This window comes from Scomber scombrus, unplaced genomic scaffold, assembly GCF_963691925.1.
Source record: "Scomber scombrus unplaced genomic scaffold, fScoSco1.1 SCAFFOLD_101, whole genome shotgun sequence".
Taxonomy (NCBI): Eukaryota; Metazoa; Chordata; class Actinopteri; order Scombriformes; family Scombridae; genus Scomber; species Scomber scombrus.
In genome coordinates this window covers 37,501-54,099 of record NW_026910215.1, presented here as the reverse complement: position 1 = coordinate 54,099, position 16,599 = coordinate 37,501, and the positions used below count along the sequence as shown (strand labels likewise).

At 48.6% G+C, this 16,599-nt stretch overlaps 1 protein-coding gene across 1 annotated transcript in view; it reads right to left on the bottom strand.

The window, feature by feature from the left end:
• Positions 1 to 2,930: 2,930 nt before the first annotated feature.
• LOC133976808 (protein 4.1-like) overlaps positions 2,931 to 16,599 on the bottom strand; it is a 28,675-nt gene continuing 15,006 nt past the window's right edge. The window contains exons 14-24 of the mRNA XM_062415006.1: positions 14,590 to 14,679; positions 14,339 to 14,505; positions 14,227 to 14,268; positions 11,485 to 11,514; positions 10,388 to 10,570; positions 7,007 to 7,087; positions 5,011 to 5,091; positions 3,698 to 3,736; positions 3,372 to 3,470; positions 3,164 to 3,244; positions 2,931 to 3,041 (exon numbers count right to left, since the gene is read on the bottom strand). Coding sequence (XP_062270990.1) covers positions 2,931 to 3,041; positions 3,164 to 3,244; positions 3,372 to 3,470; positions 3,698 to 3,736; positions 5,011 to 5,091; positions 7,007 to 7,087; positions 10,388 to 10,570; positions 11,485 to 11,514; positions 14,227 to 14,268; positions 14,339 to 14,505; positions 14,590 to 14,679 — 1,004 coding nt within the window. The remainder of the gene's footprint in view (positions 3,042 to 3,163; positions 3,245 to 3,371; positions 3,471 to 3,697; positions 3,737 to 5,010; positions 5,092 to 7,006; positions 7,088 to 10,387; positions 10,571 to 11,484; positions 11,515 to 14,226; positions 14,269 to 14,338; positions 14,506 to 14,589; positions 14,680 to 16,599) is intronic.

The following is a 16,599-nucleotide window of genomic DNA, read 5'->3' as shown; positions in this document are numbered from 1 at the left end:
GTAACACCGGGGGGAGCGGTCAGTCCGTAACACCGGGGGGAGCGGTCAGTCGGTAACACCGGGGGGAACGGTCAGTCGGTAACACCGGGGGGAACGGTCAGTAGGTAACACCGGGGGGAGCGGTCAGTCGGTAACACCGGGGGGAGCGGTCAGTAGGTAACACCGGGGGGAACGGTCAGTCGGTAACACCGGGGGGAACGGTCAGTCGGTAACACCGGGGGGAGCGGTCAGTAGGTAACACCGGGGGGAACGGTCAGTAGGTAACACCGGGGGGAGCGGTCAGTAGGTAACACCGGGGGGAGCGGTCAGTCGGTAACACCGGGGGGAGCGGTTAGTAGGTAACACCGGGGGGAGCGGTCAGTCGGTAACACCGGGGGGAGCGGTCAGTAGGTAACACCGGGGGGAACGGTCAGTAGGTAACACCGGGGGGAACGGTCAGTCGGTAACACCGGGGGGAACGGTTAGTAGGTAACACCGGGGGGAGCGGTCAGTAGGTAACACCGGGGGGAACGGTCAGTCGGTAACACCGGGGGGAGCGGTCAGTCGGTAACACCGGGGGGAGCGGTCAGTCGGTAACACCGGGGGGAGCGGTCAGTCCGTAACACCGGGGGGAGCGGTCAGTCGGTAACACCGGGGGGAACGGTCAGTCGGTAACACCGGGGGGAGCGGTCAGTAGGTAACACCGGGGGGAACGGTCAGTCGTAACACCGGGGGGAGCGGTCAGTCGGTAACACCGGGGGGAGCGGTCAGTCGGTAACACCGGGGGGAACGGTCAGTCGGTAACACCGGGGGGAACGGTCAGTAGGTAACACCGGGGGGGAGCGGTCAGTAGGTAACACCGGGGGGAACGGTCAGTAGGTAACACCGGGGGGGGGAGCGGTCAGTCGGTAACACCGGGGGAGCGGTCAGTCGGTAACACCGGGGGGAGCGGTCAGTCGGTAACACCGGGGGGAGCGGTCAGTCGGTAACACCGGGGGGAGCGGTCAGTCGGTAACACCGGGGGGAGAGGTCAGTAGGTAACACCGGGGGGAGCGGTCTGTAGTTATGGAGGGGGGAACACAATCACAGATCTTGTTCATAAATAAATAAATAAACACAGAAATCAATAAATAAATCGATAGTTGAGTAAAATAATTCATAATGAGGGTTTCCATGGCGAGATGAGAAAATGGCACATTACTATTGCATTATGGGTAAATAGAGAGCTTAATTTTTAGCTGCTATATAGTGAGTGGTTACAGTGCTAGCAATCATGTCATTTTACACTACAGACAGGAAACAGTTCGCACCAGACTTTCAGAATAAAGGTCCCTTTTAGCTACTAGTAACCTGACCTTACCAGGTGAGACAGATAAGAGTCAGGTGACCTCATGAGGTGACCAGTGTTTCATGAAGCCGCTGTCTCCTGTCACATGATCAGGAGTAAACATACCTGAGTCACCCGGCCAATCAGATGTCTGCTTAAACCTGTCAGGTGGGTGGGGGTGGGGGGGGGGGGGGGGGGGGCTAGTTTAAAGTGAATGCAGCAGAAGGTCTAGTTTTGGTTTTTAATGTGAAGTTCACCTGTCTGTGTCTCACCTGTCTGTGTCTCACCTGTCTGTGTCTCACCTGTCTGTGTCTCACCTGTCTGTGTCTCACCTGTCTGTGTCTCACCTGTCTGTGTGAGGTTTTTTAAAGTATCTGAACTCATGAATGATGTCTGGTTCTATATGAATGTGTTCACAGTAACTACCTAACACTGCTGGGTCTTCCAGTGTGTGTGTGTGTGTGTGTGTGTGTGTGTGTGTGTGTGTGTGTGTGTGTGCTTGTGCACGCAGGTATACAGGTGTGTTGTAGATCACTTCCATTAATGTCCTCAGGGTGTTGCTGCAAACATTGTCTGTGGTGGCTCTGTAGTCTGGACTTCAACTCCCATGATGCAACAGAGGCTTCAGGATTCAGTCCTGAAAGAGAAACAGAATAATAATAAAAATGTTCATCCTGTAATCATGTGATCACATGATGATGTCACTCTTTGTGTCACATCTAAATCAAATGTATGTAAATGAACACAAAGAAACAAAATGAATCAAATGAAATCTTGTGGTGACAGAGCGCCATCACACAGGAAGTAAAGATCTCCATGTGTGATGGCGACCAATCAGTGAGCTGAGTGTGATCATGCCATTAAGTGTTAGCGTAGCATAGCAAGTTAGGTTGCAGGTACATCCACCTGACAGCACGCTGTGCTCCTATTGGTCAGCACCCCTAACATGTCAGATCTGTGTTTTTGTTTGCCACACGCCGTCATTGGGACTGAAACCAGACTCTTCAGAGGACGATGATGATGTCATCGTGTTAGCAACACAGATCATTGCAGCTCTGTGCTGTCCTCTGTAGTTCCTCCCAAATGTTTTAGCCAATCAGGACTTTTCTGTGATGTCCCTCCCAGCCAATCAGGACTTTTCTGTGATGTCCCTCCCAGCCAATCAGAACTTTACTGTGATGTCCCTCCCAGCCAATCAGAACTTTACTGTGATGTCCCTCCCAGCCAATCAGAACTTTACTGTGATGTCCCTCCCAGCCAATCAGAACTTTTCTGTGATGTCCCTCCCAGCCAATCAGGACTTTACTGTGATGTCCCTCCCAGCCAATCAGGACTTTACTGTGATGTCCCTCCCAGCCAATCAGGACTTTTCTGTGATGTCCCTCCCAGCCAATCAGGACTTTTCTTTGATGTCCCTCCCAGCCAATCAGGACTTTTCTGTGATGTCCCTCCCAGCCAATCAGAGCCTGACATCTCTACTGATAGTGTTCATGTGGATCAAACATGCAAACAGGAAGTTATGAATGGCTCCATGCACCAATCAGCCACTGTGCAGCCAACCAATCAGCATCTAGCCTGAGACCCCACCTGTAGGGGCGTGGCCTCCCTGGTACCTGTGATGTCATTAATCAATCACATGATCAGGAGAGACCTCCGTTTCTTTATGGACAACGACCCGCGTGACAGACAGCTCGGGATGCTGCCGCCGCGCCTCGCTGAGCGCCGCTGCCAGCGCCTTAAAGAGGGACACAAGGGTCAGTCCAGTTCTGGGTCTGGGTTCAGGTCTGACCAGGACTGTCCTGAGCCAGTTCAGGACCCGGGTTAATTCAGGACCCGCGATAGGATCGGATGTCTCACCTGGTCGTGGTCAATTTCTGCATCTCCAGAAATCACGATTCTCTTCTCGATTCTGGTTTCTGCAACTCCTCCTTTGACGGTCTGCAGAGACAGGATCCCGTGTTAGACTGTTACCATGGTTACCATGGTAATGTGTGTGTGATGGTGTGTTTCTATTGTTACCTTGGTGATGTGTGTGGTGGTGTGTTGCCATGGTGACTGGTATTACCTTGGTGATGTGTGTGGTGGTGGTGGTGTTGGCGGTTTCTGCAGTGAAGGTCTGAGAGCTCAGCAGGAGTCCGGCAGGAGGGTCAGAGTCCAAATGACCCTAAAACACACAAAGATGCTCCTCTGAATATAAGTTAGATATCAGGTCACATGATGTTCTGAATATAAGTTAGATATCAGGTCACATGATGTTCTGAATATAAGTTAGATATCAGGTCACATGATGTTCTGAATATAAGTTAGATATCAGGTCACATGATGCTCTGAATATAAGTCAGGGATCAGGTCACATGATGCTCTGAATATAAGTCAGGGATCAGGTCTTACCCCGGGAGTCTCGTACGTCAGAGTCTTTCTCGTCACTTCCTGAAACACAAACAACAAAACTCATTTAGTCCAAACATCCTGTTCACTTCCTGTTTCACACATTTACCCCACTGACAGGTAACAGGGTCAGGGGTCGGGTCTCAGGTGGATCTGGGTCTGGAGTGGATCTGGGTCTGGGGTGGATCTGGGTCTGGGGTGGATCTGGGTCTGGAGTGGATCTGGGTCTGGGGTGGATCTGGCTCTGGGGTGGATCTGGGACTCAGGTCGATCTGGGTCTGGGGTGGATCTGGGTCTGGGGTGGATCTGGGACTCAGGTCGATCTGGGACTCAGGTCGATCTGGGTCTGGGGTGGATCTGGGACTCAGGTCGATCTGGGTCTGGAGTGAATCTGGGTCTGGGGTGGATCTGGGTCTGGGGTGGATCTGGGACTCAGGTCGATCTGGGTCTGGGGTGGATCTGGGACTCAGGTCGATCTGGGTCTGGAGTGGATCTGGGTCTGGGGTGGATCTGGGTCTGGGGTGGATCTGGGACTCAGGTCGATCTGGGTCTGGGGTGGATCTGTGACTCAGGTCGATCTGGGTCTGGGGTGGATCTGGGTCTGGGGTGGATCTGGGACTCAGGTGGATCTGGGTCAGGGGTGGATCTGGGACTCAGGTGGATCTGGGTCAGGGGTGGATCTGTGACTCAGGTCGATCTGGGTCTGGGGTGGATCTGGGTCTGGGGTGGATCTGGGACTCAGGTCGATCTGGGTCTGGGGTGGATCTGTGACTCAGGTCGATCTGGGTCTGGGGTGGATCTGGGTCTGGGGTGGATCTGGGTCTCAGGTGGATCTGGGTCTGGGGTGGATCTGGGACTCAGGTGGATCTGGGTCAGGGGTGGATCTGGGTCTCAGGTGGATCTGGTACCTCCGGTTGAGATTCGGGATCGTCTTCGTCCTCTGAGTCTTCGTCATCATCGTTGTCATGGTAACCTGGAGATAGCATTCTGATTGGCTGAGGACTGTCACCGTTAGCACTCATGCTATCCTGGTTAGCATCGTTAGCTTCGTTAGCTCGCCTGGCGGCCTGCAGAACTTCGTCCACCGCCGTCTGCGCTAGCACGCTGATAGCATCCTCGCTAGCCTGGCTGCTAGCTTCATCATCGCTGACATCATCATCGCTCGCCTCACGTTTAGCCCACTTAGCATCATTAGCATTATTACTGTCATCATCACTGACCCATTCGTCTGTGACATCATCAACATGCGTCATGCAGGCCCCTGGTGGGGGGGGAGGGGGGTTAAAAGGGGGCGGGCCTACTATATTTCCTGTTGCTACCTGAGGCTGGTCCGCTATTGGCTGGTCCTGATCATGTGACTCGGTCGTGAGGAAGAGCGTCTCCACCTTCTCCGACATCTGAAACAGGAAGTAAAGAACAGCTGTGAGGGGGCGGGGCTTCAACTCACGACCAATCAAGAAAATAAGATGCAGGTTGAAAAATAAATGTTGTGTCTGAAATCTCTCTAATAAACATTCAGTCTCTGACCCCTGACCCCCTAACCCTAACCCTATCTGAGGCTCTACAGAGAGGTTATATATCTGAGGCTATACAGAGAGGTTATATATCTGAGGCTCTACAGAGAGGTTATATATCTGAGGCTCTACAGAGAGGTTATATATCTGAGGCTATACAGAGAGGTTATATATCTGAGGCTCTACAGAGAGGTTATATATCTGAGGCTCTACAGAGAGGTTATATATCTGAGGCTATACAGAGAGGTTATATATCTGAGGCTCTACAGAGAGGTTATATATCTGAGGCTATGCAGAGAGGTTATATATCTGAGGCTCTACAGAGAGGTTATATATCTGAGGCTCTACAGAGAGGTTATATATCTGAGGCTCTACAGAGAGGTTATATATCTGAGGCTATGCAGAGAGGTTATATATCTGAGGCTCTACAGAGAGGTTATATATCTGAGGCTCTACAGAGAGGTTATATATCTGAGGCTCTACAGAGAGGTTATATATCTGAGGCTCTACAGAGAGGTTATATATCTGAGGCTCTACAGAGAGGTTATATATCTGAGGCTCTACAGAGAGGTTATATATCTGAGGCTCTACAGAGAGGTTATATATCTGAGGCTCTACAGAGAGGTTATATATCTGAGGCTCTACAGAGAGGTTATATATCTGAGGCTCTACAGAGAGGTTATATATCTGAGGCTCTACAGAGAGGTTATATATCTGAGGCTCTACAGAGAGGTTATATATCTATATTATTACATATTTTTTGTTCCTGTAAATAGTTTCAGATGTTTGATCATAATGTGTCAGAGGCAAAAGTTTAGACAGACAGACAGGTAGACAGACAGGTAGACAGCTAGACAGACAGGTAGACAGACAGGTAGACAGACAGGTACACAGGTACACAGACAGGTAGACAGGTAAACAGGTAGACAGACAGGTAGACAGACAGGTAGACAGGTAGACAGACAGGTAGATAGGTAGACAGACAGGTAGACAGACAGGTACACAGGTACACAGACAGGTAGACAGGTAAACAGGTAGACAGACAGGTACACAGGTACACAGACAGGTACACAGACAGGTACACAGACAGGTACACAGGTAGACAGACAGGTAGACAGACAGGTAGACAGGTAGACAGACAGGTAGACAGACAGGTAGACAGACAGGTAGACAGGTAGACAGACAGGTAGACAGACAGGTAGATAGACAGGTAGACAGACAGGTAGACATACAGGTAGATAGACAGGTAGATAGACAGGTAGACAGAAAGGTAGATAGACAGGTAGACAGACAGGTAGACAGACAGGTAGATAGACAGGTAGACAGACAGGTAGACAGGTACACAGCGAGGTAGACAGACAGGTAGATAGACAGGTAGACAGACAGGTAGACAGACAGGTAGATAGACAGGTAGACAGACAGGTAGACAGGTACGTAGACAGGTACACAGACAGGTAGATAGACAGGTAGACAGACAGGTAGACAGGTAGATAGACAGGTAGATAGACAGGTAGACAGACAGGTAGACAGACAGGTAGGTAGACAGGTAGACAGGTAGACAGACAGGTAGACAGACAGGTAGATAGACAGGTAGACAGACAGGTAGACAGACAGGTAGATAGACAGGTAGACAGACAGGTAGATAGACAGGTAGATAGACAGGTAGACAGACAGGTAGACAGGTACACAGACAGGTAGACAGACAGGTAGATAGACAGGTAGACAGACAGGTAGACAGGTACACAGACAGGTAGACAGACAGGTAGACAGACAGGTAGACAGACAGGTAGACAAACACCTTCAGCAGGTTGTGTTCTCTGAAGGTTTTTTGTTCTTGTGACTTCAGCGGAGACTCAGGAGACATTTCATCAAATGAAGGCTTCACACACACACACACACACACACACACACACACATACACACACACACACACAGAGTTAAAAGTCAAACAGTCTCTGATAAAATTAGATATTATATGTCAGAGTAAACTGACATACAGGCAGAGTCCGAAGAAAAAATGGCGCATAGGAGGAAAAAGAGCTAAAACTGCAGCTCCACACTGCCTCCTACTGGACACACTGCACACTGCAGCTCCACACTGCCTCCTACTGGACACACTGCAGCTCCACACTGCCTCCTGCTGGACACACTGCACACTGCAGCTCCACACTGCCTCCTGCTGGACACACTGCAGCTCCACACTGCCTCCTGCTGGACACACTGCAGCTCCACACTGCCTCCTACTGGACACACTGCAGCTCCACACTGCCTCCTGCTGGACACACTGCACACTGCAGCTCCACACTGCCTCCTGCTGGACACACTGCAGCTCCACACTGCCTCCTGCTGGAAACACTGCACACTGCAGCTCCACACTGCCTCCTAATGGACACACTGCACACTGCAGCTCCACACTGCCTCCTGCTGGACACACTGCACACTGCAGCTCCACACTGCCTCCTGCTGGACACACTGCACACTGCAGCTCCACACTGCCTCCTGCTGGACACACTGCACACTGCAGCTCCACACTGCCTCCTGCTGGACACACTGCACACTGCAGCTCCACACTGCCTCCTACTGGACACACTGCACACTGCAGCTCCACACTGCCTCCTATTGGACACACTGCACACTGCAGCTCCACACTGCCTCCTACTGGACACACTGCAGCTCCACACTGCCTCCTACTGGACACACTGCACACTGCAGCTCCACACTGCCTCCTACTGGACACACTGCAGCTCCACACTGCCTCCTGCTGGACACACTGCACACTGCAGCTCCACACTGCCTCCTACTGGACACACTGCAGCTCCACACTGCCTCCTGCTGGACACACTGCAGCTCCACACTGCCTCCTGCTGGACACACTGCACACTGCAGCTCCACACTGCCTCCTGCTGGACACACTGCACACTGCAGCTCCACACTGCCTCCTACTGGACACACTGCACACTGCAGCCCCACACTGCCTCCTATTGGACACACTGCACACTGCAGCTCCACACTGCCTCCTACTGGACACACTGCAGCTCCACACTGCCTCCTGCTGGACACACTGCACACTGCAGCTCCACACTGCCTCCTGCTGGACACACTGCACACTGCAGCTCCACACTGCCTCCTGCTGGACACACTGCACACTGCAGCTCCACACTGCCTCCTGCTGGACACACTGCACACTGCAGCTCCACACTGCCTCCTACTGGACACACTGCACACTGCAGCTCCACACTGCCTCCTATTGGACACACTGCACACTGCAGCTCCACACTGCCTCCTACTGGACACACTGCAGCTCCACACTGCCTCCTGCTGGACACACTGCAGCTCCACACTGCCTCCTACTGGACACACTGCACACTGCAGCTCCACACTGCCTCCTACTGGACACACTGCAGCTCCACACTGCCTCCTGCTGGACACACTGCACACTGCAGCTCCACACTGCCTCCTACTGGACACACTGCAGCTCCACACTGCCTCCTGCTGGACAAACTGCAGCTCCACACTGCCTCCTGCTGGACACACTGCACACTGCAGCTCCACACTGCCTCCTGCTGGACACACTGCACACTGCAGCTCCACACTGCCTCCTACTGGACACACTGCACACTGCAGCCCCACACTGCCTCCTATTGGACACACTGCACACTGCAGCTCCACACTGCCTCCTACTGGACACACTGCAGCTCCACACTGCCTCCTGCTGGACACACTGCACACTGCAGCTCCACACTGCCTCCTGCTGGACACACTGCACACTGCAGCTCCACACTGCCTCCTGCTGGACACACTGCACACTGCAGCTCCACACTGCCTCCTACTGGACACACTGCACACTGCAGCTCCACACTGCCTCCTGCTGGACACACTGCAGCTCCACACTGCCTCCTACTGGACACACTGCAGCTCCACACTGCCTCCTACTGGACACACTGCAGCTCCACACTGCCTCCTAATGGACACACTGCACACTGCAGCTCCACAATGCCTCCTGCTGGACACACTGCAGCTCCACACTGCCTCCTACTGGACACACTGCAGCTCCACACTGCCTCCTGCTGGACACACTGCACACTGCAGCTCCACACTGCCTCCTAATGGACACACTGCACACTGCAGCTCCACACTGCCTCCTGCTGGACACACTGCAGCTCCACACTGCCTCCTACTGGACACACTGCAGCTCCACACTGCCTCCTGCTGGACACACTGCACACTGCAGCTCCACACTGCCTCCTGCTGGACACACTGCAGCTCCACACTGTCTCCTACTGGACACACTGCAGCTCCACACTGCCTCCTGCTGGACACACTGCAGCTCCACACTGCCTCCTGCTGGACACACTGCACACTGCAGCTCCACACTGCCTCCTACTGGACACACTGCAGCTCCACACTGCCTCCTGCTGGACACACTGCAGCTCCACACTGCCTCCTGCTGGACACACTGCACACTGCAGCTCCACACTGCCTCCTACTGGACACACTGCAGCTCCACACTGCCTCCTGCTGGACACACTGCAAACTGCAGCTCCACACTGCCTCCTAATGGACACACTGCACACTGCAGCTCCACACTGCCTCCTACTGGACACACTGCACACTGCAGCTCCACACTGTCTCCTACTGGACACACTGCAGCTCCACACTGCCTCCTACTGGACACACTGCACACTGCAGCTCCACACTGCCTCCTATTGGACACACTGCACACTGCAGCTCCACACTGCCTCCTGCTGGACACACTGCACACTGCAGCTCCACACTGCCTCCTAATGGACACACTGCACACTGCAGCTCCACACTGCCTCCTGCTGGACACACTGCACACTGCAGCTCCACACTGCCTCCTACTGGACATACTGCACACTGCAGCTCCACACTGCCTCCTGCTGGACACACTGCACACTGCAGCTCCACACTGCCTCCTACTGGACATACTGCACACTGCAGCTCCACACTGCCTCCTACTGGACACACTGCACACTGCAGCTCCACACTGCCTCCTGCTGGACACACTGCACACTGCAGCTCCACACTGCCTCCTGCTGGACACACTGCAGCTCCACACTGCCTCCTGCTGGACACTGCTTTCTGTTTTGGCATCGGGATGAAACAGTGCGGGGTGGGTTGGGGCGTATTCTATCTGTCTCTAACTCTCTTGTCTCACCTCGTCTGGTTCCAGGGGTTCGATCATCGGGGAGTCGTCGATTCGTCGTAACGGTGAGGAGGCAAGACGTTTCTCCCACTCTGTCATCCCTCCTGTTTCTCCTCCTCCTTCTAAGAAGGAGCGTCTGAGAGCGCTGATACTGCTCAGAGGTTTCTGCTCGTCTTCAGGACTCCCCAACGTCTCCTGGAGGCAGAGAGGACAGGTGAGAAGACAGGTGAGAAGACAGGTGAGAAGACAGGTGAGAGGACAGGTGGGAGGACAGGTGGGAAGACAGGTGAGAGGACAGGTGAGAAGACAGGTGAGAGGACAGGTGGGAGGACAGGTGGGAGGACAGGTGAGAGGACAGGTGAGAAGACAGGTGAGAGGACAGGTGGGAGGACAGGTGAGAGGACAGGTGAGAAGACAGGTGAGAGGACAGGTGAGAGGACAGGTGAGAGGACAGGTGAGAACACAAGTGGGAGGACAGGTGGGAGGACAGGTGGGAGGACAGGTGGGAGGACAGGTGAGAGGACAGGTGGGAGGACAGGTGAGAGGACAGGTGAGAGGACAGGTGGGAGGACAGGTGAGAGGACAGGTGAGAACACAAGTGGGAGGACAGGTGGGAGGACAGGTGAGAGGACAGGTGAGAAGACAGGTGAGAGGACAGGTGAGAGGACAGGTGGGAGGACTGGTGGGAGGACAGGTGAGAGGACAGGTGGGAGGACAGGTGAGAACACAAGTGAGAGGACAGGTGAGAGGACAGGTGAGAGGACAGGTGAGAGGACAGGTGGGAGGACAGGTGAGAGGACAGGTGAGAGGACAGGTGAGAGGACAGGTGAGAACACAAGTGGGAGGACAGGTGAGAGGACAGGTGGGAGGACAGGTGGGAGGACAGGTGAGAACACAAGTGGGAGGACAGGTGAGAGGACAGGTGGGAGGACAGGTGGGAGGACAGGTGAGAACACAAGTGGGAGGACAGGTGAGAGGACAGGTGGGAGGACAGGTGAGAGGACAGGTGAGAGGACAGGTGAGAGGACAGGTGAGAGGACAGGTGAGAAGACAGGTGAGAGGACAGGTGAGAGGACAGGTGGGAGGACAGGTGAACACATTAGTTTTACCTGAGTTTTCAAATCTTCATCCTGATCAGACTGAGAGAGAAGTTTATATTAGAAGTGTATAATCATTCTATCTACTAACAGAGTAATAGAGTAATAGAGTAACAGAGTAATAGAGTAACAGAGTAATAAAGTAATAGAGTAATAGAGTAACAGAGTAATAAAGTAATAGAGTAATAAAGTAATAGAGTAACAGAGTAACAGAGTAATAGAGTAATAAAGTAATAGAGTAACAGAGTAACAGAGTAATAAAGTAATAGAGTAATAGAGTAACAGAGTAATAAAGTAATAGAGTAACAGAGTAACAGAGTAATAAAGTAATAGAGTAACAGAGTAATAAAGTAATAGAGTAACAGAGTAACAGAGTAATAGAGTAATAGAGTAATAGAGTAACAGAGTAATAGAGTAACAGAGTAATAGAGTAACAGAGTAATAGAGTAATAGAGTAATAAAGTAATAGAGTAATAGAGTAATAGAGTAACAGAGTAATAGAGTAATAGAGTAATAGAGTAACAGAGTAACAGAGTAACAGAGTAATAGAGTAATAGAGTAATAGAGTAACAGAGTAATAGAGTAACAGAGTAACAGAGTAATAGAGTAATAGAGTAATAGAGTAATAGTGTAACAGAGTAATAGAGTAATAGAGTAATAGAGTAACAGAGTAATAGAGTAATAGAGTAATAGAGTAACAGAGTAACAGAGTAACAGAGTAACAGACTAACAGAGTAACAGAGTAATAAAGTAATAGAGTAATAGAGTAACAGAGTAATAGAGTAATAGAGTAACAGAGTAATAGAGTAATAGAGTAATAGAGTAATAGAGTAACAGAGTAATAGAGTAACAGAGTAATAGAGTAATAGAGTAACAGAGTAATAGACTAACAGAGTAATAGAGTAATAGAGTAATAGAGTAACAGAGTAATAGAGTAATAGAGTAATAGAGTAATAGAGTAACACAGTAATAGAGTAATAGAGTAATAGAGTAACAGAGTAATAGAGTAATAAAGTAATAGAGTAATAGAGTAACAGAGTAATAGAGTAATAGAGTAATAGAGTAATAGAGTAACACAGTAACAGAGTAATAGAGTAATAGAGTAATAGAGTAACAGAGTAATAGAGTAATAGAGTAACAGAGTAATAGAGTAACAGAGTAATAGAGTAATAGAGTAACAGAGTAATAGTGTAACAGAGTAATAGAGTAATAGAGTAATAGAGTAATAGAGTAACAGAGTAACAGAGTAACAGACTAACAGAGTAACAGAGTAATAAAGTAATAGAGTAATAGAGTAACAGAGTAACAGAGTAACAGAGTAATAGAGTAATAGAGTAATAGAGTAATAGAGTAACAGAGTAATAGAGTAACAGAGTAATAGAGTAATAGAGTAACAGAGTAATAGACTAACAGAGTAATAGAGTAATAGAGTAATAGAGTAACAGAGTAATAGAGTAATAGAGTAACACAGTAATAGAGTAATAGAGTAACAGAGTAATAGAGTAATAGAGTAATAAAGTAATAGAGTAATAGAGTAACAGAGTAATAGAGTAATAGAGTAATAGAGTAATAGAGTAACACAGTAACAGAGTAATAGAGTAATAGAGTAATAGAGTAACAGAGTAATAGAGTAATAGAGTAATAGAGTAATAGAGTAATAGAGTAACAGAGTAATAGAGTAATAGACTAATAGAGTAATAGAGTAATAGAGTAACAGAGTAATAGAGTAATAGAGTAATAAAGTAATAGAGTAATAGAGTAATAGAGTAACACAGTAATAGAGTAATAGAGTAATAGAGTAATAGAGTAACAGAGTAATAGAGTAATAAAGTAATAGAGTAATAGAGTAATAGAGTAATAGAGTAACACAGTAATAGAGTAATAGAGTAATAGAGTAATAGAGTAACACAGTAATAGAGTAATAAAGTAATAGAGTAATAGAGTAACACAGTAATAGAGTAATAGAGTAATAGAGTAATAGAGTAACAGAGTAATAGAGTAACAGAGTAATAGAGTAACAGAGTAATAGAGTAATAGAGTAACAGAGTAATAGACTAACAGAGTAATAGAGTAATAGAGTAATAGAGTAACAGAGTAATAGAGTAATAGAGTAATAGAGTAATAGAGTAACACAGTAATAGAGTAATAGAGTAATAGAGTAACAGAGTAATAGAGTAATAAAGTAATAGAGTAATAGAGTAACAGAGTAATAGAGTAATAGAGTAATAGAGTAATAGAGTAACACAGTAACAGAGTAATAGAGTAATAGAGTAATAGAGTAACAGAGTAATAGAGTAATAGAGTAACAGAGTAATAGAGTAATAGAGTAATAGAGTAATAGAGTAACAGAGTAATAGAGTAATAAAGTAACAGAGTAATAGAGTAATAGAGTAATAGAGTAACAGAGTAATAGAGTAATAGACTAATAGAGTAATAGAGTAATAGAGTAACAGAGTAATAGAGTAATAGAGTAATAGAGTAATAGAGTAACAGAGTAATAGAGTAATAGACTAATAGAGTAATAGAGTAACAGACTAACAGAGTAATAGAGTAATAGACTAATAGAGTAATAGAGTAACAGAGTAACAGAGTAACAGAGTAACAGAGTAATACAGTAACAGAGTAACAGAGTAACAGAGTAACAGAGTAATAGAGTAATAGAGTAACAGAGTAATAGAGTAATAAAGTAATAGAGTAATAGAGTAACAGAGTAATAGAGTAACAGAGTAATAGAGTAATAGAGTAATAGAGTACCTCGGTCAGGTCTCCATCCACAGCCGTGTCCGTCAGCTCAGTCTGAATAAAGAAACACGATGTGTGAATTTAAACAACGTGATGGAAGCTGCAGCTGCTGCAGGTGTTTTACCTTGGTGTCGTGTTTCTGAGGAGTTGGAGGAGAAATCTCTGTCGCTCTGGTCTCCTCCTCTTCCTCCTCCTCTTCCTCCTCCTCCTCCTCCTCCTCCTCCTGCTGCTGCTGTGTCTCCTCCTCCATCCTTTCCTGCACCTTCTCCTCCACCATCAACACTTCCTCAACTAGAGGAGAGGAAACAGAAGGAGGTGTGGGTTTGCTTCATCCTGTCACCTGATCTGATTCACGTCTTTTGATTGGTTCTTTACCTGCCTCAGTCCTCCTCTCAGGTGTTACCGTGGTGATGAGGTCACTGACAGCTATGGCCTTCGATGCTCCATACAGACCTGTGCCCATATCTACACACGCACACAGACACAGACGCACACACGCGCACACACGCACACACAGACACAGACACAGACACAGACACAGACACACACACACACACACACACACACACACACACACACACACACACACACACACACACACACACACACACACACACACACACACACACACACACACACACACAGACACAGACACAGACACAGACACAGACACAGACACGCACACGCACACGCACACGCACACGCACACGCACACGCACACGCACACGCACACGCACACACAGACACAGACACAGACACAGACACAGACACAGACACAGACACAGACACAGACACAGACACAGACACAGACACAGACACACACACAGACACAGACACAGACACAGACACAGACACAGACACAGACACAGACACAGACACAGACACAGACACACACACACACACACACACACACACACACACAGACACAGACACAGACACAGACACAGACACAGACACAGACACACACACACACACACACACACACACACACACACACACACACACACACAGACACACACACACACACACACACACACACACACACAGACACACACACACACACACACACACACACACAGACACACACACACACACACACACACAGACACAGACACAGACACACACACAGACACACACACACAGACACACACACACTCAGACACACACACACACACACACACACACACACACACACACACAGACACAGACACAGACACACACACAGACACACACACACACACACACACACACACACACAGACACACACACACACACACACACACACACACACACACACACACACACAGACACAGACACAGACACACAGACACACAGACACACAGACACACACACACACACAGAGTGATGTCAGTGTTACACTCAGGTGACCCCCCCCCCCAAAGGAAGTAATCATCTGTCCTCATGTTCATCAGCAGCAAAGCATCATGGCCGCTCGTTGCCACGGCAACGGCACGCTCAGCCAATCAGAGCTTGTGGCACATGCACCTCAGGCAGGGCAGCAGCCAATCAGCATTCATCACCACCAAAAAGCCTCAAAGGACATTCTGCTACATGTTAGCATCACACTGCTAACGGTGACGTTAGCGCCTGCCTTCACTTCTAATCCCTCTCTATTTATCTATAAGTTTACTTATATAAATATGTATAACTGGTATATTTTAGTACAAAGCATTGTTTTGGGTTAGGGTTCACATAAACAAACATTTCCTGTTTTGATTTCAAATTAAAAGCCTTTTACAGTTTCAATGGACAGAAACCTTTTAGCTAACGTTGTGACTCGTTGGGTTCCAGCAGAGAGCATTATGGGTCAACTTCATGGTACCTTCCAATCAGAGCTGCAACTAACCATTATTTTGATAATCGATTAATCAGATAAAAAAATATGTATTTAACATAAGCTACTAGCTTATCATGGTGGAGGGGTTGGGTTTCATTCATTCAAAAACTAAACATTATTTTAAATTGACGAAGCTAAAAAGTGCTCAGACATGTTGCTAACCCTGTTAAAGTAAAGCTCTGTGACGTATTCACTCGTTCATTTGAGATAAGAATGAATGTTTGCTTTGATGTTCAATAAATAATCATCAACACTGAAGTTTGATTTATAGTCAAACTTCTTCTTAACTAGTGAAATGTCATGAATGACTCAATAGATTCCACCCAATCCTAAACTACACCTGCATTCAGCTACACTACACCTGCATTCAGCTACACTACACCTGCATTCAGCTACACTACACCTGCATTCAGCTACACCTGCATTCAGCTACACTACACCTGCATTCAGCTACACCTGCATTCAGCTACACTACACCTGCATTCAGCTACACCTGCATTCAGCTACACCTGCATTCAGCTACACTA